General features: G+C 42.1%; 1 protein-coding gene and 1 pseudogene across 3 annotated transcripts; one reads left to right on the top strand and one right to left on the bottom strand.

The window, feature by feature from the left end:
* Positions 1–284: 284 nt before the first annotated feature.
* On the top strand, positions 285–6,484 carry LOC147340443 (protein SSX1-like). Of its 3 annotated transcripts, XM_086386347.1 has the most exons (6): positions 285–485; positions 935–1,049; positions 1,402–1,497; positions 2,965–3,014; positions 4,705–4,843; positions 5,722–6,478. In XM_086386347.1, the coding sequence occupies exons 1-6, from the start codon at positions 420–422 to the stop codon at positions 5,829–5,831; spliced, it is 576 nt and encodes a 191-aa protein (XP_086242473.1). In that variant the 5' UTR covers positions 285–419; the 3' UTR covers positions 5,832–6,478. The 3 variants fall into 3 exon arrangements, with proteins under 3 accessions (XP_086242473.1, XP_086242471.1, XP_086242472.1); XM_086386345.1 differs by having other exon boundaries at positions 4,705–6,484; XM_086386346.1 differs by lacking the exon at positions 1,402–1,497 and having other exon boundaries at positions 362–485; positions 4,705–6,484.
* Positions 6,485–18,301: 11,817 nt separating this feature from the next.
* LOC147340442 (transcription factor Spi-C pseudogene) lies at positions 18,302–19,417 on the bottom strand (annotated as a pseudogene).
* Positions 19,418–26,486: the final 7,069 nt, after the last annotated feature.

The following is a 26,486-nucleotide window of genomic DNA, read 5'->3' as shown; positions in this document are numbered from 1 at the left end:
GACTTACCTCCCCTCCCCTCCTTTGCCTCAAAACAGCCCCCCTCAATAATACTATGCATTCACTTCACTACTTCCCCAACAAGTGTCTGATATCTTTCCTTCAAAATAAGCCAAACCAGGCAAACTACTAACAACAATAACCAACCTCCCTCAAAGACTCAATGCTACTTTGATCATGACAGAAAACATGTCATCCCTAATCACTACTTCTCTCAGAGACCTCCAGCTTCCTGTTCTCATCTGATTTCCCCACCCTCATGTCCTTGCTCAAGGACAGATAAGCCAAGGATGGAGAAAAGTAGAACCTTAACTACAGGTGACTAACTGAATGTGGACTTCCTTCAACACTTTATCCCCCGACAGAACCTTTGGCCTTGTGACTGGAGAGACCCAGGCTGTGTTCCTTCTAGATAAGCGCCATGAACAGAGGCAGCTTCTGGGAAAACCCCAGGGAAGACAGGAAGAAATTAGAGAAGAAATCCAAGGTGAGTTGATCTGGAGAGGGCAGAGGAGTGGCCCAGGGGACATTGTATGGTGACTAGATTTCTGGGCATTGGGGGTTGGGGGAGGGTCAGAAGCACTGGGGACAAGGAGCAGCATGTCAAGGGGAGATCCAGAGCTTCTGGCCCTCATTCTGTCCTTGCCTGGTATCCTTGGGTACAAGATCTGTGATCTTGCACTGGATTGGATGGTTCTCAGTCTATTCTGGAAGGTGAGAGAAGAGCATGCCACCAGCATTAAGCACCTACTACATGCCAGACGAGAGCCTAGGCGATGTTACCCATTTTCTCTGTTAGCCATGACTAGAGAGGGTTTATTAGCTCTACTTTATAGGTCTAACATGGAGGCCCTGCAGCCAAGGAAGAGTTCCTGGCTGAAAGTCAGACATGTTTAGCTGAATCATTGCTGGGATTTATTTTTCTTTCTTTTTTAGACTTTCAAGACTATTTCCCAATACTTCTCTAAGAAAGAGTGGGCACGTCTGGGATACTCGGAGAAAACCACCTATGTGAATATGAAGAGAAACTATGAAACCATGACTAGACTAGGTAATAGGAAGTTCTGGGTTCAGACAAGGCTGGGAATAAATGACGATTCCTCTTTACAAGCCATGGTTTATTCTTCTTAGGCTATGCCAAGTGTCCCACATTTGTCCTTTTCTGTGCGAAGAAATCCCAGGGCAGTTTTCAACCCTTCTGCTCTTTTAAATCCTGTGCAGGGCTGTGGGCTGAGAGTGGCCACAGAGATGCTCAGACCTGGATTCTATGCATTTCTCTCTCACTGGCCGTGGTTCAGATTCCCCCTGCCCAGCTGATGAGCTTTACTGTTGGTGCTGTGTCCCAGCATTTCCCCCTCCTCTCAGGTTGTTTGTTAAGAAACAAATATTGTGCATCATTCTAGGTCTCCAGTGTACCCCACCGGCTTTCATGTGTCCTAAAAATGGAGCCACAAAATCCAAGCGCTGTGATTCTAAAACTAAGAACCCCAGGGAAAAGGGTAAGTGACAGGAAATGAGTCTCCTGAAGCCCATTTATGCGGGGTTCCAGATGGGGAAAGATTCTCAGGACTTTGTTCCCTCAAAAGCATCATGGTTAAGTGAAAAAAAATGGAATGCAGAGGGTTAAGCACAGTCAGAGGCCATTCATATATAATCCTAAAACATGCAAAACGAGAATATATATATTTTTATGGATAGAAAGTATTTGGTAAATGTATAAAAACGTGAATGAGAATAAAACCCATCAAACTCTGGAGTGAAGAAGTGGAAAAGGAAGGAGGGTAGGGATCAGTGAGGGCCACACAGATGGCTTCAGCTGTGACTTGTCCATAGTGTTTTGTTATGTTTTGAATAAAGAGCTCAGAGCGATCTGAAGTAGTTGTGAGATAATGTTGAAATCCTACTAGACCCAATGGTAGATGCACGTTTCAAATATTATTGTCCATCATTTTATGCATGTTGGAAACATTTCTTTTTTAAAGGAGTTAGTTCTTGCTAAGCACCATTAATGAATCACAGGATGATTAAGAAAAATTTGAAGTGTAAATCCACCCAAAACTTCCAAAATAATAGTGCATAGGTATTGGGTAACTATCTTAAGAAAGTGATTAACATATTATGTAATGACATATGGCTGTTTGCTTGCGTTTTATCAAAACCAAATAGTTGTCTCACTCCTAATCGAACCTGGTTCTGTGTGTTGAGTTTGGAAGAGAGTTTAAGAGAGTAATCTTCCACACATTGACCTTTCCTACTGGTCAATGAGCAGAGGCAATGTAAGGTTTAAAAAGTGACAGAGTCTAGAAATCTGAGCAGTGTATGTACTCACTTAAAAAGGGGATGGGATGTGTTCATTTGCTCTTTTGCTCTGACAGCACAGTTGTGAGGAGACAGGGTGAGAATGTTCAAAATGTCTCCAGTAGCCCTTTGACTCTCTAGTTTCACAGGCCAGATTCCACAAGCTCCCAAAATTACTGTAAGAGGGCTAAAAACCCAGTGCTTGAGTAGCTACAAGGTTTTTGATATTAAAGAGGTATCTTTATACTGGAAACATTCCATAACCACTGGACTAAATCATCCATGGTTCATTTCACACTTAACAGTTTCATTAAGGTGTAATTGACATACTGTGAAATTCACCATTTTAAGTATAGAGTGATTTTTGGCTAAAGACCAATCAATTTACTTCTTTGGGGAAAAACGTAAGAAATACATAATAGGATAGGATAAGGCAGTGATGGGGTTTAGTTTACATTTTATAAACCATAGAAGAAAAATTCTGAATAGATGCTGCAAATAAATAGCAAAATCATTGTTATTCAGAGGCTGGTCTCAGAGTAACTCTTTGATAATGAGTGGACTCGTCACCCTCTGCTGCAGAAATCCCTGATACTACAGGAGTCTCTGCAGTTTGAGAATATTTACCAACAACAAAAACAAATTTCTGACTTGTCACCTCCTTTTAGATGAACCTCCTCAAGGGACTTCCAACATGCAAGGGGGAAAATGCCAGAAGGTGAGTGCCTCGCAAATCCAAAGGACCAGAGATTGTTTATCTCTCCGTAGATGTGAATATTGGGATAAAAGTGGGAAAATAGCCTGGCCCTCACTGCCTCCCTTTCCTGATCTCTTTATCACAATTCCTGATGTAGTACCAAGAGCTAAATAATAATTAACAAGAATTGTGATAGCTGTTACTTCTTTTGATTTCATAGTGATGACAGATACTATTTTAGGCAATTCACATGGATTAGTGTATTTAGCCCTTAAAACCTCTATGATGTTACTGCCATTATTATCCCCAAATAATAATGAAGTTATTATTAGTATTATTAAATACTACTACTCATAATAATGCAGATACTGTCATACAGTGATGTTAAATAATCTGCTTGACACCACAATGGCTGTTCTCTTCTCCAGAGGATCTTACTGACCCAGGGATCAGACCTGGATCTCTTGCATTGCAGGAAGATTCTTTACATCTGAGCCACCAGGGAAGCCCAACAGTGGCAGTGGTAGTAGTCTAATCCAAAGCCCCAAGCCATTTCCAAACCTATAAGCTTTTCCACACGTTTCTGAAGCTCAGGCGTTTCCCCTAAACTTTGCAGATGCTGCTGACACTTCTGTTTAGACACCCACTCTCACAACAGGGCCCCTTTTGTGTTGCTTGGGAATCACTTGAACTGTCAGCCTCTCTCTTCTGTGAGCTCCTTAGGGACCTTGTCTGCCCCTGAGGCATCTCTGAAGTCCCAGTTCCAGCCCAGGAAGACCCTTAGAGGTTTATTGAATGAGTTCTTCTGCAATTGCAGGTTAAACTATAGTTTAGAGGGTAAAGGGATCTGGTGGTTGGGTTACCAGTAGCAGTGTGGACACGGTTGAAGAGAGAATTCAAAGAGGGATCATAAAAGTGTTTGTTTTTATTGTTATCACATTTAAACAGCATTTATAGCCTTAGAAAGTTCTTTCACTTAGCTTGTTTTACAGTTATTGTTCACTGATGCATAAATAAGGGAGCTGATTATATAGTTATCGTTCACAGTTTTATAAACAAGAGCTGAATGAAGGTTGGCTTTAAGATCGTTGGTCAGCGACACACCCTGACACAAGTAGAATTGGTACAGGAACCACCTCACCTAATTCCACATGAAATGTTCTTGCCGAGGTAGGACAGGATGCAACATCTGGCACCACCTTCTTGGCTGTCTGCGTGAATTTATGTGAACCATTCTCTCTTCTCCTTTCCCTATATTCATCTCTCCCACACCATTTGCCAGCAGCGTTTTGTCCCCTCTGCACATTGTTCCATTTGCTCTCCCCGCAGCTGTCAACCATCTTATCTTCAATCCCTTAGATTTTATAGAAGCCCCTCCTCATTTTCACAGACCTCATGGATCGTTAGAATGCTCTACTTTCCCAAATCTTCCGTGTACCACACTCCTGCTCACTTGGAGATTTCTCTTGGTGAGGGTGTCAGTCTGGAAAAAGCATGAAAACAAGCGTTCTAATCCTGGAAACGCCCTTCATTTAGACCATTCCATTTCCTTCTAACTTCCTAGATTCTTCGTAATTTAGGTACAGGTAATATAATGATCCCTCAGACTTGTTGAGGACGTTAATTAAGGTACTGCACAAGAAAACACTTTGTAAGCTCTAAAGCACTTGAGAAATGGATACTGATTGTATGTGACTTTCACGTTAAAAAGGTGATGCCCAAGAAGCCTGTAAAGGGAAAAAAACGTTCGAAGATAGTACCAGGAACATCAGGCCCAGAGCAGGCTCAGAGACAGCTGCGCTCCCAGGCAAAAGCAAGTATCTCTGCTCAGCAGAGTAAGAAAACAGCAGGTAAGAGAAACCACTTTTCTTACTTGTTTGGGAACAACTCCTCTGTCTTCCCTGGCCATGTTCAAGTGAATGGGTTAGCCATGGGAGATGGATCCTGGACAGGCCTAGGGCCAGGCTGGGCTGAGAGCTTGCTCAGCTCCAGCTGAAACATTTGAGCTGACTTCCAGGGTCCTCATTGCTGGGGCCTGGGTTTGATCCCTGATCAAGGAACTAAGATCCCACAAACCACTTGGCATGGCCAAATTTGTTTTAAAAACGTGTAACTTACAGAATCACAGATCTGAGTTGTCATCCATATGAAAGCCATGTAACTGGGGGCAAGCCTTTCAAATTCTCTGAGCTCCAGATTCCTAGTCCATAAAATGGAAATAAAGAATCCAAGTTCACAGGCTGTTCAAAGGTGTTCAATTCAAGGGACTTCCCTGGCAGTCCAGTGGTTAAGACTGCACCTACTCTGCAGGGAGCATGGGTTCAATCCCTGGTGGGGGAACTCAGGTCATTCCATCTGTGATAACTTGGGAACACATCTTACTCAGAGTTTTATCCCCACCCTCAGCTCAATGCCTGACATACAATATGCCCTTAATATATCTGCTGAGTGAACGAAGGTCGGAATAAATGTGGTAAGTAATCTAAACTTACTTACTGGGAATCTAAACCTGACGATGAAAGGAGCCAGAAGCTAAAACTCTAACTGCTGTTTGGTGTGTATTGGTGTGGGTTTAACCTCTCAGCCTCTTTGAGCCAGAAAGTGTGCAAAACAGACTGTGTAGAAGTCCTGTGGCCACTTGGGAAGGGAGGAGGCATCTCCTTATCTCACAAAACAGGACCCGACACTCCCTAACCCACCCAACCCCCATGTACCAACTCTTCTCCAGGATCCAAGAGAAAGAAGGTTAATGTTTGGGCTAACAGGCTGCGCAAAAGAAAACCGGTGGCCTATGAAGAGATCAGTGATCCCGAGGAAGAGGAAGATGAAGATGACTAACTCTGTAAGTGACCTTGCTCTCCATCCCCACATCCCCGCAAAAGACACTGTTCTCTTATGTCAGTTGTATGCCGTCTTGTCACTTGTTCCTTTCTTCCCAGTCCCTTGGGGGTGCAGCTCTGAGGCTAAGTGAGAAGGATTCCCATGCTTTTTCTACTTCCTGCTCTGTATATCCAGAGATCTTCCCTCCCCAGGATGCTGTGGGCTCCCAAACCCCAGGTCAGCTTCTAGCATGTAGGCGACACGTTCCTCTAGCCGAAAACCTCACTGGACTGTTGACAGAGTCGCTGCAGCCTGAACACAAGGTTGGTCTTCAGGAGCAGTGAGAGGTGCACATAGGTGCACATCCTGCACAAGGCAGGATGGAATGGGAGTGCACAGGGGCCATGCAGTTCAAAATGAGGAGCTGAATAGTAATTTATCAGTCAGTGGGAGCTCGTTGTCATTTATTTTCCTTCTCTTTCCTTGCCTCAGCCTCACGGATGTGACAAGTGCCCAAGATAAGAAGCAGAACTTGGTGGCTGTTCATGAACATGGCACGGCTATGAATTCCTAGCACATGAAATAAACAGTTCACAACAGTTAAACATGATTTTCCTTACTATGTGCCAAGCATTATTAGTTATTAAAGTTGTGTTAATGAGCAAGACATATACCTGCCGTGTGTTTCTCTCTGTGTATCCATGCCTCTAGGGCTTCCCAGGTGGTGCTAGTGGTAAAGAACCTGCCTGCCAATGCAGGAGGCAAGAGACGCAGGTTTGATCCCTGGGTCAGGGCAATCCCCTGGAGGAGGGCATTGGCAACCCACTCCAGTATTCTTGCCTAGAAAATCTGATGGACAGAGGAGTCTGGCAGGCTACAGTTCATGGGATCGCACAAAGTTGGACACAACTGAAGTGACTTAGCATGCACACACATCCATGCCGCTGCCTTAAAAATAAACAAATATTGTCAGATATTCTTTGTACAGAACAGCACTAACCTCCCCCTCTCCAGATGTAACTACTGAGGGCAGTTCTGTGTGTTTTACTGTGAACGTTTTTCTCTGTATTTACACACATCCACAGGGTACCCATATGAGCATCTCTCACCTGCTTTTCCTCTTTAGCAGCATGTCCTGAACAAGTCTGTCTCACTCTGTTTCCTGTTCCACACATGCTCCAAACCTCCATTATTCATTCACTCAGCGTCGGTCACTGACAGTAAACATTTACAAGTTTTTCCCAGTTGTTTGCTCTTCCCACTCTTGTGCACACAGCCCTGTGCACCTGTATCAGTGTTTCTTTAGCACATGTTCCTAGAAATGGAATTGTTGTGTCAAAGTGTTCATTCATCCAACACCTAATGGGTCTGTACTGCGTACTGAGCACCATTCTAGGTCCTGGAGAGACATCAGGGACAAGATAAACAACAGTCCCTGCCCACGTGGAGGTGCCAGTCTAGTGGGGGCTGTTGCTAGCTTTTATTCTGATGGATGTTGTACCTGCCCTGTACCGGAGTGGGATTCTGCAGGTGGTTGGACACCTTGGCTGTTGCTCTCTCTAAGATCTTCGGGGTCATGGGGCTGGGACAGTCCATTTGAAAGTGTGTGGGGGGAGACAGAGATGAAACTGTCAATTGGGGAACATGGAAGAATAGGGAAGAAGAGGTCCAGTGTAGGGCCTGTCGTGAACAGGAAGGGAAGAGTCCACTTAGTCATGATTCAAGGGAGCAAAAGATGGAAAAGTCCACTGGACAGAGGCAGGAAATTGCCCATGTCAGGTCCAAGGGCTTGGGAGCCAGGATGGGGGTCAAGTGTTAAGAATGGGACAGTCCTTTCCCAGATGGACCATTGCAGCCCACAGAGCTGGAACAGTCAGTTCTGGGGAAGGGAAGAGAAGAGTCTGTTTTAGAGCAAATCATTGTGTGTGTTGGGGGACATTAAAGCTACCAACAGAAATCCAAGGTGACTTGCATGGGACATCAAACACCAGCCCCAGATGGCGGCAGTGTTGCACCATTTTGACCATCCACTGCCCATCGCCTTGGCCTCCTGGCTCTCATCCAGCCTTGGAAGGTCTCCACTCTCCTGCTGAAGCTGCCATCTCCCCTACCCCTGCCTTCATCCCACCTCTGGACTCGTCCCCCTCACCCCATCAGATCTGGATCAAAGATGGGAGAAACCATAAATCAGCAGAGGATGGGCTCCTGGACTCTGACTGGTCCCTGTAACTCCAGGTTGGAGCCACGGTCGCTGGGCCAGAATTGGGTCTACCCTCTCCTACAAACACTCTATGACAGCTTCAGGTTTACAGGATTGCTGTCCACACAGCAGCCCTGGGGCTAGGCCTGGGTCTGGTCTCCTAAAGACCTTGGGGGTGGGGGACGCTGCATAAAAGGAGCTTGTCCTAGGAGTCTGAGGATCTCTAGACCTGAGAGGTGGCGTAGACCATGACAGACAGGTGGGAAAGGAAGCATGGCTGGGGTATGGACAGATGTGGACACCCACATAAACCCTCTCTGACCAGCATGTTCTGAGAGACACTCTTCCTCACAGGGATGACCCTCCCAGCAGTGGCTGCATGGCAAGGGCCTCCCAGTTTATCTGAGTCCCCACCTACTCCTCCAGGAATGACAATGTCTTGTCGTTCAAGGTCATACCTTTGTGTGAGACAAGTCCCAGGCCCAGGAGTCTGCATCACAGGCCAGGAACAATGTCTGCAAGAAGGAAAAAGGTGTGGTCCCTTGGGGTCTCCCCCTCTCAGCCCACTTTCCATAATAACCATAGGAAGTACAATTAACATTCATCTTATGCTTGCAAAGTGCCTGGGGTGATACTAAGCATCTTGTATGGATTTCCCCACTTATCTCCACAATCAACCTCTGTGCACAGACAGACACTATCATATAGCTAGAGAGAGGTAATGAGAGACAGAGACGCCAACAGACCTGCAGCTTCATGCCAGAGTTCCTCCAGCTGGCACATGCAGGGAGAGCTGAGCGTGGAGCTCACTGTGACTTCAGAGACACTAAGGCAGATAGGTACAAATTTCGGGGGTGGAGAGACTTGAATGACCTCTGAATTCTGCCTCAAATCTAGGGAAGAGGATGTGGACCAGGAACCCTAGAGACAGAGTATGCCCAGAGGGACAGGCAGATCTGGTGCTAGTGGGGGCAGGGAAGGACAGAGATACACAGGGTGGGTGGAAGTGGGTCTGGCAGGGAGGCAAGGGAGACCCAGGGCCAAGTGAGGGTTATCACAGCCTTGAGGGGTCAGGTGGTTAGGGGCAGAGGTCCCCTAGAACTGTCAGCACACCCTTCCTGATGCTGCAGGGAGACGTGGGTGCTGTCCAGGTCAGTGAGGTCACTCTACCTGTGCCTCAGGCCAACTTGCTAGCTTTTATTTTGACAAATGCTGTACCCCAGCCCCCAGTCCTGGAGCAGGATTCTTCAGGTGGTTGGATACCTTGGCCTTTGCTGTAAGAAGAAATAAATTCTATTTTACCCCAGTTTCATTCTTCATTACTCAAATTTAATAATCTGCTAACGAACATTGTGTACCTTATTGTCCATGCAGATACAGAAGAGGACGTCCAAAAGAGATACAGAAAGATTTTATTTTCCTTTCTCCTGAAGAAGATTGGATGAACCAGCTGAATTTCCCAGCAGAGGAGACGGGTGCAGGGAAGGGTGGCTTGAAAGCACTCTGGGGTCATGACGAGCATTTTCCTTTAGGTTCCCTGGGTAGATACAGCTCCTTCCCTCCCTCCTTTTCCTCCTTCTCTTCCTCCTCCCCCTCCTCCTCCATTTGACAAATCAAATTTTTGAGATGCAGGGAGACTATGGCTTTGCCTGATGCCAGAAGTCAGCCTCTATGTGGCCCCAGGTGCGCCCCGAATCAAGCCTGGAGTCCAAGGTGGATGCATGTGCTCTCCTGATGAGCGTCCAAAATGACTTTCTTTCTTTCTTTCTTTTTTTACTTCCTGGCTTTCTTGTTTCTCTTTCAATAATTTTTAAGATTCATTATAAAGCAAAATTCTGGGAATTCCATGGCAGTCCAGAGGTTAGGACTCTGTGCTTTCACTGCCAAGGTCCTGAGTTCCATCCCTGGTCAGGGAACTAAGATCCCACAAGTCACAGAGTGGGAAAGAACAATGAATCCTATTCCTAGTAAAGAGTTGGAAAAATGCAAGGACGTGTGAAAGAGCAGTACATCCATCACAAGAAAACACTTCTGAGCTTTATTCACCAAGACCCACAGTAAAGAACACATTTTACAAGTGATTCTAAAGCAAATGCTTCACAGAACAATACTGACCCTTATATATGTGATATTCACCAATATTGTCTATTCTGTTTGTGATGTGCTATGTTATTTCATTCTAATTCATTTAAAATGCACAATTCTTTTCAGAATCCTTAAAATATTCTATTGGCCATGAATCACAACCTGCAGTTTGGAAAGTCCTTCTCCAGGGTCCCAGTGTTTGTCCAACAGGTGACTTGCTGCTTTGAGTCCTGCAGGGAAGGTTCAAGGAAACCTCATGATGCCCCTCTGAGCCAGGGTCCCCTGGAAGGTGTAACCTAGAGGCTTCCTGCTCCCAGGCTTGGCCCAGGCTTGGCCCAGGCTTGACCTGGGTAGGGGTGGGCCATCCCAGATGTCTGGGGAAAACACTCTTATGTCTCTTTTTCACTCTCACACTACTACCACACTCACAGCGCTTCTGGGATGTGTGGGTTTTTTCCTCACACCAAAGAAATTCTCGGCGTCATCAGCTGGGTGTCCTACAATTCCATTCAATCTTGACACTAACAGGAGTTTGTGCAGACAACTTAAGAGATCAGTCCCACAAGACTGTCCCTTCCACCTCAGATGCCAGTTCATAGTCCCAGGTTGTCACCTGTACTTCTGACCAACCAGCTATAAATCAGAGGTTCCTATGACCCCCTTCTCACATTCAGTCATTTGCTATAATAGGTCACAGAACTCAGGGAAGCACTTACCTACATTGACTGGTTTATTATATAATGAAAGGACGTGATAAAGGATACAGATGAACAGCCAGATGTAGAGAAACCGGGGGTAAGTTCTGGAAGGATTCAGGACACAACCGCTTGTGTCTCTGTGGCATTGGGGTGCCCACTCTCTCAGCATGGATGTGTTCACCCACACGGAAGCTCCTGGAACTCCACGCTAATGGGATTTTATGGAGGCTTCCTCACGTAGGCATGATCAAATATTAACTCCTTTTCCAGCCCTCTCCCTTCTCTGGAGGATGGGGGTTGGAGCTGAAAATTCCAAGCTTGTAATCATAGCTTGGTCTTTCTGGTGACAAGGACCCTACACAGAGTTGCCTCATTAGAACAAAAGATGCTGTTAGTGCTCTTACCACGTAGGAAATTACACTGGTTTTGGAGCTCTGTTCCAGGAACCCAGGGCAGAGGCCAATATACATTTTTTTCTATTTCACAACAGGTGGAGGGAGATGCCAGCTCAGGCTCTCTCCTTTTGGTGGACAGAGATGCCAGCTCAGGGTAGACTGGGTTATAAACAAATGACAGACAATCAGAGTTTATTTCTCACGGATGCTGCACGCCCACTGCAGGTAGACTGGGGCTCTTCTGCACATTATCAACACACTCATGCCAGATCTCAAGGACACAGAGTAGCCCCATGGGTGGCCCAGCAGAGAGAAAAGGGAGTGACTAAGCATGAACCAGCTCATCAAATGGCCAATGGCCAACTCTGACCCTCAAAGGGGTGAAAGTGTGCAGTCCTATGGAAGCATAGGATATTTGTGAACATTCTAAAGTCAACTACAAGGAGGGTATGACATCACAAAAGAGAGTATGGTGTGGGAGAACTGCCTAATCCAGTGGTTCTCAATGGGAGAGGGCAGGTGTGGATCTTGTCCCCCTAGGGGACACTCAACAATGTCTGGAAACATTTTTGGCTGTCATGACTTGATAGGGGGATAGGCTACTGGCATCTAGTGGACAGAGATCAAGGATGCTGCTAAACAACTTACAATGCAGAGAACAGAGCCCCCCAAGAAAAATAATCCAACCCCCCCTCAAATGTCAATGGTGCCAAGGTTGAAACCCTTAGCTAAAGGAATGTTGTTTAAATGGAGAGATTTCAGGCATTAGACAGAGGCAATCTCTCAGAGAGGGTAGGCAAATAGTACAATTCTTCTCACTCAGTTTATCATCAGGCTCCTATTAAGCCTTGACTGTGTACAAAGCTCTATGAGAAAGGCTGACAAGGTGAGAGATGGGTTCCTGTCATCCTCTTAAGGGAGAAAGTTGATGATGAATGAGTCTTCTTGTTCCCACTGCTCTGAGGGCCACCTCAGCTTAATGTCAAGGGTATTCGTGTGTGGTTCTGCTTCTCTGCTTTCTTTTCTGTCCCAGGATCAATCTGCTAATCCCTGTGCCAGCACCATCCCGTGTCATGGACAATAGCTCCACAATAGGATTGACTGTTCAGAAGGCAAGTGCTTCCTCTTTGTACTTCTTTAGGTCCTTTGAACTCCTGGGTACATTTTAGAATCTACTGGTCAAGTTCCATGATTAGAAAAAAAAAGGGGTCCCTGTTGGGATTCTGACTGGAATTTCAGTTAATTCATAGATCAATTTGGGGGTTAATGACATCTTTATGTAGTTGAGCCTTCCTATCTGAGAACCTGGGCTTTGTCTCCATTTTTAAGGTCTTTCTTAAGTCTTCTATAAAGTTTTATAATTTATTGTATCCACATTCTGTCCAGTTTTGCTAGCTTTATTATCTATTATAGTCTCTCTCAAAAGAGCCTACATGGTTGGTAGGGGGCCTGAGACTCAGGGGAGTGGCCAGACCCTGCTATCCAGTTCACATCTGAAGGAACTGCTAAAGGGGACAGATTTACCCTTCCATTAGAGACAGAGGGCTTGGGGTACACTGCTAGGGGCAGACACCTTTTGCCTTGAAAATCAGCCAACCAACTACACTGTAAAAGAAATTATATGGGAACCATGGTAAACATATTTCTACTTTTGATGAAACACTAGACTTTAGAAATCAGGAAGGTATTGGATGGGGGACAAAGGCAGAAAGGAGACTGGGAGACAATGAGAAAACTATACCATCTTCATAATATTGCTGTGGATTGAGTCCAGTTCACTTTATTCTCTTGGTTTAGTAAATTGACTTATTCTCCTTTAGGGAGACACATGTTCTTGTAGGGACAGTTTTTCAACGCTTGGCATAGGATAATGTTGCTTTGATCAACGTTTTATGTGTTTTACAGTTTTATCTGCATGTGGTATTCACAAAATGCATGGATTGAGGTATCACCCGTTCAGACTCTCCGTAAGTGGGTAGGACACCTGAGGATCCTCTTTGCTTTGGGGTGATTGGCCATGGAGCACACAGACTGGAAGTGATCCCCTCTCTACAAATGTGTTTCTGTCTTTCATTATTACTGTGGAGGCTGAAGGTGCCTCAGGCTCTAATTTGCTTCCTTCTCAGAATTCCCCACACTTAACCTCAGGCCCTTCCCAGGTAGCAAGTAGGGAGTTCACCATTATTAGAAGTCAGTAGAGTGCTGTCTACCCATGTAAGGGTGTTGATGATGCAACTAGCCCTGTAGTTCTGGGGGCAGTTCTTGCTCTTTCTATGTATTTACCCTCCACCTGGGGTTTCTCTGGATACACTCTTACTTTCTTAGTTGCTTCCACCTGCTCCTCTGGGCTTCTGGTTCTCTTCACCCTTGTAAACCTTATGTGCACTGCTTTCTTTTTTTAGAAATCCTTCACAATTCCTGGTTCCTGGATGGCACCCTTTCTTCTTTTCCAGGAATTAATGAAACCTTTCCATCACTTCAGTGGTGCAGTGGGGAAGTACACAAGTTTGTTCAAACAGCCATCTTCAGACAGTCTTTAAGGGTGTTTTTTAAAGTTCCTAGGGAAAAAGTTGTTTTCATTTTATTATATTGTGTTCAGAGAATGTCCCTTGGATTCTACATTTTGCCAGGGCTGATGGCAGTGGTGGTAGAATGTATCAAGATTGCATCTGTGGCCTGTTGTGAGTATTATGGGCTTCCCAAGTGGCACTCGTGGTAAAGAACCTGCCTGCCAATGCAGGAGACATAAGAGACTCGGGTTCGATCCCTGAGTCGGGAAGATCCCCTGGAGGAGGGCATGGCAACCCACTCCAGTATTCTTGCCTGGAGAATCCCATGGACAGAGGAGCCTGGTGGGCTACAGTCCATGGGGTCACAAAGGGTTGGACACGACTGAAGCGACTTAGCACGCATGGATGCGTCGGTATTATAAGAAGGTTGGGCAGATTTTTCACTTTCTTCAATAAGCAATTCTTAGAGTTTCACCTGATCTGCAAAAGTGATTGATACCAGTTAATCTGTGAGGTGTTGGAGTGGAGTGTACAGTTCAGTTCAGTCGCTCAGTCATGTCCGACTCTTTGTGACCCCATGGACTGCAGCACACCAGGCCTCCCTGCCCATCACCAACTCCCAGAACTTGCTCAAACTCATATCCATCGAGTCAGTGATGCCATCCAACCATCTCATCCTCTGGCGTCCTCTTCTCTTCCTGACTTTAATCTTTCCCAGCATCAGGGTCTTTTCCAAGGAGTTAGTTCTTCGAATCAGGTGGCCAAAATATTGGAGTTTCAGCTTCAGCATCAGTCCTTCCAATGAACATTTGGACTGATTTCCTTTAGCTTGATCTCCTTGCAGTCCAAGGGGCTCTTAAGAGTCTTCTCCAGCACCACAGTTCAAAAGCATCAATTCTTCAGAGCTCAGCTTTGTTGATACTCCAACTCTCACATCCATACATGACTACTGAAAAAACCATAGCCTTGACTACATGGACCTTTGTTGGCAAAGTAATGTCTCTGCTGTCTAATATGTTGTCTAGGTTGGTCATAGCTTTCCTTCCAAGGAGTAAGCGTCTTTTAATTTCATGGCTGCAGTCACCATCTGCAGTGATTTTGGAGCCCCCCAAAAGATAAAGTCAGCTACTGTTTCCACTGTTTCCCCATCTATTTGCCATGAAGTGATGGGACCAGATGCCATGATCTTAGTTTTCTGAATGTTGAGCTTTAAGCCAACATTTTCACTCTTCTCTTTCACTTTCATCAAAAGGCTCTTTAGTTCTTCTTCACTTTCTGCCATAAGGGTGATATCATCTGCATATCTGAGGTTATTGATATTTCTCCTGGCAATCTTGATTCCAGCTTGTTCTTCATCCAGCCCAGCGTTTCTCATGATGTACTCTGCATATAAGTTAAATAAGCAGGGTGACAATATACAGCCTTGACGTATTCCTTCTCCTATTTGGAACCAGTCTGTTGTTCCATGTCCAGTTCTAACTGTTGCTTCCTGACCTGCATACAGACTTCTTAAGAGGAAGGTCAGGTGGTCTGGTATTCCCATCTGTAAGAATTTTCCACAGTTTATTGTGATCCACACAGTCAAAGGCTTTGGCATAGTAAAAAAAAGCAGTAGATGTTCTTCTGGCATTCTCTTGCTTTTTCAATGATCCAGCGGATGTTGGCAATTTGATCTCTGGTTCCTCTGCCTTTTCTAAAACCAGCTTGAACATCTAGAAGTTCATGGTTCATGTATTGCTGAAGCCTGGCTTGGAGAATTTTGAGAATTACTTTGCTAGTGTGTGAGATGAATGCAATTGTGAAGTAGGTTGATCATTCCTTGGCATTGCCTTTCTTTGGGATTAGAATGAAAACTGACCTTTTCCAGTCCCGTGGCCACTGCTGAGTTTTCCAAATTTGCTGGCATATTGAGTGCAGCACTTTCACAGCATCATCTTTCAGGATTTGAAATAGCTCAACTGGAATTCCATCACCTCCACTAGCTTTGTTCGAAGTGATGCATCCTAAGGCCCACTTGACTTCACATTCCAGGATGTCTGGCTCTAGGTGAGTGATCACACCATCATGATTATCTGGGTCGTGAAGATCTCTTTTGTATAGTTCTTCTGTGTATTCTTGCCACCTCCGCTTCTGTTAGGTCCATACCATTTCTATTCTTTATGGAGCCCATCTTTGCATGAAATGTTCCCTTGGTATCTCTAATTTTCTTGAAGAGATCTCTAGTCTTTCCCATTCTGTTGTTTTCCTGTATTTCTTTGCACTGATTACTGAGGAAGGCTTTCTTATCTCTCCTTGCTATTCTTTGGAACGCTGCATTCAGATGCTTATATCTTTCCTTTTCTCGTTTGCTTTTTGCTTCTTCTCTTTTCACAGCTATTTGTAAGGCCTCCTCAGACAGCCATTTTGCTTTTTTGCATTTCTTTTTCTTGGGAATGGTCTTGCTCCCTGGCTCCTGTACAATGTCATGAACCTCCATCAATAGTTTTTCAGGCACTCTGTCTATCAGATCTAGTTCCTTGAATCTATTTCTCACTTCCACTGTAAAATTGTTAGGGATTTGATTTAGGTCATACCTGAATGGTCTAGTGGTTTTCCCTACTTTCTTCAATTTAAGTCTGAATTTGGCAATAAGGAGTTCTTGATTTGAACCACAGTCAGCTCTCGGTTTTGTTTTTGCTGACTGTATAGAACTTCTCCATCTTTGGCTGCAAAGAATATAATCAGTCTGATTTCAGTGTTGGCCATCTGGTGATGTCCATGTGTAGAGTCTTCTCTTGTGTTGTTGGAAGACTGTGTTTACTATAACCAGTGCATTCTCTTGGCAAAACTCTATTAGCCTTTGCCCTGCTTCATTCTATACTCCAAGGCCAAATTTGCCTGTCACTCCAGGTGTTTCTTGACTTCCTACTTTTGCATTCCAGTCCCTTATAAAGAAAAAGACATATTTTGGGGGTGTTAGTTCCTGAAGGTGTTGTAGGTCTTCATAGAATCATTCAACTTCAGCTTCTTCAGCATTACTGGTCAGGGCACAGACTTGGATTACTGTGATATTGAATGCTTTGCCTTGGAAATAAACAGAGATCGTTCTGTCTTTTTTGAGATTGCATCCAAGTACTGCATTTTGGACTCTTGTTAACTATGATGGCTACTCCATTTCTTCTAAGGGATTCCTGCTCACAGTAGTAGATATAATTGTCGTCTGAGTTAAATTCACCCATTCCAGTCCATTTTAGTTCGCTGATTCCTAGAATGTCGACGGTTCCAAGGCACTGTTAAAAAACCAGGGAGTGGGCTGTGGCCCAAATCCTGGAAATTTCTGCCCCCTCCCAAAAATATTTAGAATAATCCTCCCACTCTTTCACATGTGAAATTACCCAGCCTATAAAAACTAACCTCTCCAAATTTCGGGGCCACACTCACCCTCTGTGATGGCCTACACTCTGCCTGTGGAGTGTGCTTCTCTCTGTATCTGAATAAATCCACTTCTTATCTATCACTTTGTCTCTCCCTGAATTCTTTCTGCAGTGAGACATCAAGAACCTGAGCTACATTAGGTCCTGAAATCAGGTACTATGGATTTTGGCTGGGTTCGAGTCCCAAACAGGGTTTTGACTGGGTTTGAGTCCCAGCCACGTGGGTTCAAGTCCCAATCTGAGGTAAATGTTTTCATACCCATCCCTTTATTTTATTTTTTTTTATTTTTTAAATCTTTATTTATTTTATAGAAATATAGTCGATTTACAATATTATATTAGTTTCAGATGTACTACATAGTGATTCAATATTTTTCTAGGTTATACTCTATTCAAAGCTATTATAAAATGTTGGCTACATTCCCTGTGTTGTACATTACATTCTTGTATCTTTTTTGTTTTATATTTAGTAGTCTGTACCTCTTAATCCTCTATGCCTATCTTGCTCCCCTCCCCCCAGCCCTCCCCCTACTGGTAACTAGTTTGTTCTCTATATCTTTAAGTCTGTTTCTATTTCATTATTTTCATTTGTTTCAATTTTTAGATTCTACATATAAATGGTAACATATATTATTTGTCTTTCTCTGTCTGACTTATTGCAGTAAGCTTAATATCCTCTAGGTCCATCCATGTTGCAAATGGCAAGATTTCACTTTTGTGGCAAAGTAATATTCTATGTGTGTGTATACCACATCTCCTTTATTCACCTGTTGGCTAGAAGGTTGCTTCCATATCTTGGCTATTGTAAATAATGTCACTATGGGAGTTCCCTGGTAGTCTAGTGGTTAGGATCTGGCATTGTCACTGCAAAGGCCTGGTTGGGAAACTGATATCTGACAAGCCACACAGTGCAGCCAAAAAAAAATTTTTGTATCTTTTTGAATTAGTGTTTTCATTTTCTTTGGATATATACCCAGGAGTGGAATTGCTGGATCATATAGTAGTTCTAGTTTTAGCCACTGAAATTTTTAAAGCCCTGAATATAATTTAGCAGGAACACTATCACAGGCAATCAGTTTTTGTTCTGTTGCTAAAGTTATTGGATATATGCTAAAGTGATTTTTTTTTTTGGTCTGAGTGACAAGAAAATAATGTTTAATCAATATGCAAATCAAACGGTCTCCACTGGCTTTATTAATCTAGAAAGAAATAATTGCATAGTTACTAGTAAGAGGAAGGACATTTAGTCTATACTTTCAAATGGGACAATCATTCTAAAGAGCTGTTCACTGGCAAAATTTCTCCCCAAGTTAGTATAGATTATATGCTATGTCATAGAAGATAACAATCATGAAGTGTTTTTTTCAGTATTTGCTTTTAGAGAAAAATCCTAAAACTTGTAGAGACTTCTGATGTCAGAAAATTATGAAATGTAAGAGTGTATTTAGCAATCAGGGTGACTTAGCTCATGGTAATTGGCATATGTATAATTATAATTTGCATTCCAGTTATTTAAACTGAGATATCCTTGATCAGGTTGAATATACTGTGAATAGAAGATCTCTTTTTCCAAGAAATAAGGTGCAGACAGTCTTTGGAGAACGGCCTCACTGAACTGGTAAGTTAGCTTTCTCCGGATTTTGATGATTTCCCCAGTTCTTCCATAATTCCTCAGTGCTCTGGCCATTTTCTGATAAGTCATGGTCTTCCGGTTGCCTTTTCTTTTTCCCCAGAGTTGGGCAAGTTTTTCTTTGTTTTTTGATACAAACTGAAAGATGCCTTTGGTTTGATCTATCCACTGAATACAAGATGCCATCTCTGGATTACATAGGGATTCATGAAGGTATTCAAACAGTCAGAGCTTCTTCCTGCCTTTTCCTCCCTTTTGCTGGAGAAGAGCAGGTTGTACCAGCTGGTTTTTGGGGATGTTCTGCAGAGATTGATGAATATTTCCTTCAAAATAGAGGTCCGTAGCACTGTTTGTTACTGTTCTCCAATTATAGATGGGTTCCTCTGCAGGCTGCAAACCATAGCTGTTGGAATTTCCTCTGATATGAGAACGGTGGTTGATAAAAGCCAGGTAATTTTTGTAATCTGAGGAGTACTGAAAGTCTCCAGTTGAATGCTGCCTCAGTACTTCAAAAGAATCTTCAAATGCTTGACCCAGCTTGTCTTGTTCAGCACAAGCCATGCTTCATTAAAAACATGACAATTCTGTCCATCAGAGGCCAATCCAATATTTACAAGTGCTCCAGGTGGAAACAACTTTCCCCTCTGAAGCACAGGTCTGCAACACTCTCCCATACCCATCCCTTTAAACAACACAAGAACTTTTATCTTCTTTCCTGTCCCTCCCCTCATCTTACATGTTGATATTAGCTGAATTGTATTTCAAGACTGTAATTTTTTAAATTTACAATCAAACTTATTTTAGATTTTTTTCAGTAAATTTTACTGTTTCCCCCCTCACCATTGCTTCATTGGAACCCCCTTCTTCCTCTTAAATTCATGTATTTTCCTTCTTGCTGAATCACATACCCAAATCATCCTTTCAGAAAGGGTGTCTGATAAATTTTCTGAAATGTTTTTGTTCTCATCTGGATTATTTTGGCTGGATCTAGAAATCTAAGTTCAAAGTTATTTCTCATCAGCTCTTTGAAAAACATCATCATATTCTCTCAGTTTTCTCTCTGGAAACTTTCAGAATTTTCCCCTTTTGGGACTTTATTTTTAACTTAAAATTTTTATTTCACATATGTGTGTGTGCACACATATGCATGTATGTGTGTTTGAATCATGCTCAGAACTTAATGTTTCTTTTCAGTTTGAAGTTTCTCCTCTCAGCTCAGAAAATTCTAGAACATTATTTCTTCATGTATTGCCTGCCTTCCTTTCCAGCTTTTCTATTCTCTATGTCTGGAACTCCTATTAGATGAATGTTGAAACTTTCAGCATCTATTCTCCATTAGCTTTATCTTTTTTCCTTTCATACTTTCTACTTCTTAATCTCTTTGTGGTATACTGTGAAGTAATGTCATTGCCCAAACACATTTTTTCCATTGGTTTGCTCCAGCTTCTCTTATTGATTTTCTAAAGCTTTGTTATCTATTAAGGACAGTTATTTTTAATTTGTTGCATATTGTAGGAGAATAGAATGTGCCACCCCAAAATATGCCTCTTTGGCATAGATTACTTTAAGCTGATCATTTTGAGAAACAACAGACACTAGGGAAGTTCTAGAGAGAGAGTAGAAGTTATTCTTTTGTATGGGAAATTTACATTTATAAAGGAAATCTCCATTTGTAAGAATGTCACCCTCTCTCTGAGCTAAGAAGAGAAGGATGACTAAATCATTAGAAATTCTTATCCACAGAGAAAGCACTGACTTAAATCTGCATAACAAATCTTATCCTTGTTTACCATACTTGCCTTGTCACTTTCCAATACCTTTCCTCTCATCCAGTAGCCCCAAACTCCTCTTTCCTTTGTTTTAGGCCAGGTTCCCATGTGAATCCAAGCTCTAACCATCCCTTTGAGTTACTCATCTCTGAGTTTCTCCCATCTGTATATGATTTACACATATTAATAAAATTGCACTTGTTTTTCTCTTATTAATCTGTCTTGTTACAGAGCCCCAGCCAAGAACATAGAATGGTAGAAGGAAAAGATTTTTTTCCCTCTCCTACAACATGTTTCAGGCTTCCCTGGTGGCTCAGTTGGTTCCAAGAGTCGAACATGACTTAACAACTAAATCACTACCCACCACCCAAAATATGTTTCAACATTTCCCCTCAAATTTGCTTTTCAAATCGTTGTCTATGGTGTCATTTGACTTAGGTAGCACTTTAATTTTGCATCTTAAATATGTCAGATTTATTCCTCTTAGCATTGGTGTAATGACAAGAAATGCTATGTCACCTGAAGATTTATCATAATATTTTCCAAAATTTTCTTCTAGTTTTTTACAACTTTAAATTTTCATATTTAAACCTCTAATTTTAAAAAACATATACAATCTATCTTTTGCCCACGTTTGGAAATGCATGCAAAAGTTTTGTATATTGATCAGCTTGTTTCACTAATTATTTCTCTGGATATTAGATTTCTCTTGCTGTTATAACAAATTACCACATACTTAGTGGCTTAACACAAAATTATTCTCTTATACCTCTATTCATCAGAAATCCAAAATGAGTCTCACTGGGCTAAAATCAAGGTATTCCCAGGGATGTGTTCTTTTCGTGGGGCTCCAGAAGAAAAACCACTGTCTTGTCCTTTCCAGCTTCTAGAGGTTGCCCTCATTCCTTGGCTCATGGTCCCCTTTCCATCATCCACAAAGCCAACACATAATATCTCTCTGACCCTGGTTCTGTCACCATATCTCTTTCTCTGACTCCTGGTTCCACCTTCCACTTGTAAAGGCCCTTGTGATTACCTTGGACCCACCCAGATAATCCAGGATAATCTATTTTAAAGTTTAGCAAACTTAATTCCACCTGCAATTTTAATTCCCAGGTTCTGGGCGTAAGGATATGGACACCCTAGCAGGTGGGGCACTTATTCTGCCTAACACATTGTTCCAGGCCCCTTACTGATTTTAAAGTACATCTCAACATTTGTTCTAACTGTTGCTTCCTGACCTGTGTATAGGTTTCTCAAGAGGCAGGTCAGGTGGTCTGGTATTCCCATCTCTTTTAGAATTTTCCACAGTATATTGTGATCCACACAGTCAAAAGCTTTGGCATAGTCAATAAAGCAGAAATAGATGTTTTTCTGGAACTCTCTTGCTTTTTCCATGATCCAGCAGATGTTGGCAATTTGATCTCTGGTTCCTCTGCCTTTTCTAAAACCAGCTTGAACATCAGGAAGTTCACGGTTCACGTATTGCTGAAGCCTGGCTTGGAGAATTTTGAGCATTACTTTACTAGCGTGTGAGATGAGTGCAATTGTGCAGTAGTTAGAGCATTCTTTGGCATTGCCTTTCTTTGGGGTTGGAATGAAAACTGACCTTTTCCAGTCCTGTGGCCACTGCTGAGTTTTCCAAATTTGCTGGCATATTGAGTGCAGCACTTTCACAACATATCTTTCAGGATTTGAAATAGCTCAACTGGAATTCCATCACCTCCACTAGCTTTGTTCGAAGTGATGCTTTCTAAGGCCCACTTGACTTCACATTCCAGGATGTCTGGCTCTAGGTGAGTGATCACACCATCATGATTATCTGGGTCATGAAGATCTCTTTTGTACAGTTCTTCTGTGTATTCTTGCCACGTCTTCTTAATATCTTCTGCTTCTGTTAGGTCCATACCATTTCTGTCCTTTATGGAGCCCATCTTTGCATGAAATGTTCCCTTGGTATCTCTAATTTTCTTGAAGAGATCTCTAGTCTTTCCCATTCTGTTGTTTTCCTGTATTTCTTTGCATTGATCACTGAGGAAGGCTTTCTTATCTCACCTTGCTATTCTTCAGAACTCTGTATTCAGATGCTTATATCTTTCCTTTTCTCCTTTGCTTTTTGCTTCTCCTCTTTTCACAGCTATTTGTAAGGCCTCCTCAGACAGCCATTTTGGTTTTTTGCATTTCTTTTCCATGGGGATGGTCTTGATCCCTGGAAGAAGCACAAGCTGGAATCAAGATAGCCGGGAGAAATATCAATAACCTCAGATATGCAGATGACACCACCCTTATGGCAGAAAGTGAAGAGGAATTAAAAAGCCTCTTGATGAAAGTGAAAGAGGAGAGTGAAAAGGTTGGCTTTTAAAGCTCAACATTCAGAAAACGAAGATCATGGCATCTGGTCCCATCACTTCATGGGAAATAGATGGGGAAACAGTGGAAACAGTGTTACACTTTATTTTGGGGGGCTCCAAAATCACTGCAGATGGTGATTGCAGCCATGAAATTAAAAGACGCTTATTCCTTGGAAGGAAAGTTATGACCAACCTAGATAGCATATTCAAAAGCAGAGACATTACTTTGCCAACAAAGGTCCGTCTAGTCAAGGCTATGGTTTTTCCAGTGGTCATGTATGGATGTGAGAGTTGAACTGTGAAGAAAGCTGAGCGCCGAAGAATTGATGCTTTTGAACTGTGGTGTTGGAGAAGACTCTTGAGAGTCCCTTGGACTGCAAGGAGATCCTGCCAGTTCATCCTAAAGGAGATCAGTCCTAGGTGTTCATTGGAAGGACTGATACTGAAGCTGAAACTTCAATACTTTGGCCACCTGATGCAGAGAGTTGATTCATTGGAAAAGGCTCTGATGCTGGGAGAGATTGGGGGCAGGAGAAGTAGGGGACGACAGAGGATGAGATGGCTGGATGGCATCACCGACTCTATGGACATGAGTTTGAGTGAACTCTGGGAGTTGGTGATGGACAGGGAGGCCTGGCGTGCTGTGATTCACGGGGTCGCAGAGTCGGACACGACTGAGCGACTGAACTGAACTGGACAACATTTGCTAAGGCAAGAACACTCTACTATTCTTTAGTTTTTAAAAAAATCTTAGTTATAAAATAGATAAATCCTGATGGTGTAATATACAGCATGGTGACTATAGCTAAAATACATATTGTATATTTGAGAGTTGCTAAGAGAATTGATCTTAAAAGTTTTCATCACAAGAAAAAAATTGTAACTATGTGTGATGATGAATGTTGACTTATTGTGGTAATCATTTCACAATATATACAAACATTAAATCATTATGTTGTACACCTGAAACTGATATAATGCTATATGTCAATTATATTCCAATTAAAAAAAGAATTCAGGCCTGTATATCTGAGTATTTTCTCATGTTGATGTATGGCAAAACCAACACAATATTGTAAAGTAAAAAAAAATAAATAAATAAAATAATAAATAAAAGTGTTTCAAACTTGTCTAAATTTCAAATAATTTAGGAAAACTAAAAATAATTCTTGGCTATTCTCATAAATTTATTCTGTTGCCACCTGGTTTTCCACCGGCAAACTTTAGAATCAGTCTGACATAATTCAAAAAGTAAGTCATAATCCAAAGAAAATCTCACATGGATTTTGTTTAAAAATTGCATTAAGTAGAAACTTGCAGTAAATAGAAAGTGTATAAAATAGATATCAGAAATGACATCTGTACAATAAAGAATCTTCTCATTCAGAAATAGAATATTTCTGTAAATTTATTCCCATTTTCTTTTCTGTCCTTGAGTTCAGTTTTATAGTGCTGTTACTATAGTCATGAATATTTCTTTTTTTTTCCTTTTATTATTATTATTTTTTTTTTACTTTACAATATTGTATTGGTTTTGCCATACATCAACATGAATCTGCCACAGGTGTACACGTGTTCCCCAACCTGAACCCCCCCCCACCTCCCTCCCCATACCATCCCTCTGGGTCATCCCAGTGTACCAGACCCAAGCATCCTTGTATCCTGCATCAAACCTGGACTGGTGATTTGTTTCTTATATGATATGGAATTTAGAAAGATTTGTTTCTTATATGATATGGAATTTAGAAAGAAGAATATTTCTGATTCAGTTTATTCTTAGTGAGTTTGTTTTTTTTTTACCATTTTGTGGTTGTTGTAAGCAGAATATTTTTCCCCATTGTAATTTCTATCTGATTATTTCTGAGAGGTAGGAATACAAATTGATTTTTGGATATTTATTTTGTGTGCATGACAACTTACTGAATTCTTTTTCTAATTCTAATACTTTGTTGATTTTCTTGGTTCTCCTAAGTAGATAACCTCATCATCTGAAAAAATAACATGATTACCATCATTTTAAAATACTTACCCCTCTTATTGCAATGGGCATGATGTCTAGTTCAATATTGACTAATATTGATATTAATAGTGGGAATGGTGAGCAATGAAGACTTAAATTTAAAACATAATTTGTTCTTTAGTCACTAAGTTGTGTCCAACACTTTGAGACCCCATAAACTGTAGCCCACCAGGCTCCTCTGTCCATGGTATTTCTCAGGCAAGAATACTGGAGTGGGTAGCCATGCCCTTCTCCAGGGGATCTTCCCAAGTCAGGGATTGAACCCGAGTCTCGTGTATTGCAGGTGAATTCTTTACCACTGTGCCACAAGGGAAGCCCCAAAAACATAATACCATTTATAATTGCTGCAAAGAAAATGAAACAATTAGGTATAAATTTAATAATACATGTATAAAACTTATATACTGAGCACTACAAACCATTGAGGAAAAGATCCAGAGAAGACTCAACATAGTAAAGGTTTGATATACAGATATCAAACACTTGATATCCACAAAAGTATATACAAAAGTATATCCACACTTTGATGTTCAGATTGATGCAATTCTTATAAAAATTCAAGAAATATTATAGATATAGACAAGATTATTCTAAAATTTATATGGAAAGGCAAAAGAACTAGAATAGCTAAAAACAACTTGGAAAATGTTCCTCCCTCCAACATGGGAGGAATCACTCAACCAAATTTGAAGAAGTCAAAAATGTAATGTTGGGTAGAAAATAAACATGTAGATCAACAGAACAAAATAGAAAACCCAGAAATAGTCGCACACTTATTTTTTATTTTTCTACAAAATTACAAAAGTGATTCAGTGGAAGAAGTATTGTCTTAAGAAATTTTGCTGAAGCAACTGGATATCCATAGGCTCCCCCAAAAGAACATTGAACTAAACCTCATGTGTGTGCTAAGTTGCTTCAGTCATGTCTGACTTTGTGCGACCCCATGGACTGTAGCCTGCCAGGCTCCTCTGTCTGTAGGATTCTCCAGGCAAGAATACTGGAGTGGGTTGCCAAGCCTTCCTCCAGGGGATCTTCCCAACCCAGGGATTGAACCCATGTCTCTTATGTCTCCTGCACTGTCAGGTGGGTTCTTTACCACTAGCCCTACCTGGGAAGCCCCCTAAATCTCATACCTAACACAAAAAGTAATTCAAATGGGTCATAGATTTAAATGTAAAACATAAAAATTTAAAACTGGGCATGCTGAAGAGTTCATAAACATGACACTGAAAGTGCAACCCACTAAAAAATAGATAAATCAGACTTCATCAAAATTTTTAAGTTTCACTCTGCAAGAGTGCTTATTGAGAGGATGATCTTAAGGTTCAACATGAAGATGAACATTTTTTAGGGCCAGGCACTGGGATTTAAAGTTAGTTTATTATTAAAAAGCAAGCTTGTTGAGCTTAACTTTAGTGGCAGGAAGGAAGGAACAGTGAAACAAGGAGTATACAGAAGTAATCAACTCTAGTCAACTGCCCCATTTCCAAATATAGAGAGGAGAGAAAAGATTATAAAACTGTAGTGGCTTATAGTGAAGAAGGCAATGGCACCCCACTCCAGTACTCTTGCTTGGAAAATCCCACGGACGGAGGAGCCTGG

The sequence above is a fragment of the Bos grunniens genome, chromosome X, assembly GCF_055505025.1.
Source record: "Bos grunniens cultivar Pamir isolate PY7600 chromosome X, Bosgru_T2T1.0, whole genome shotgun sequence".
Taxonomy (NCBI): domain Eukaryota; kingdom Metazoa; phylum Chordata; class Mammalia; order Artiodactyla; family Bovidae; genus Bos; species Bos grunniens.
This window is presented reverse-complemented; position numbering and strand designations above follow the sequence as displayed.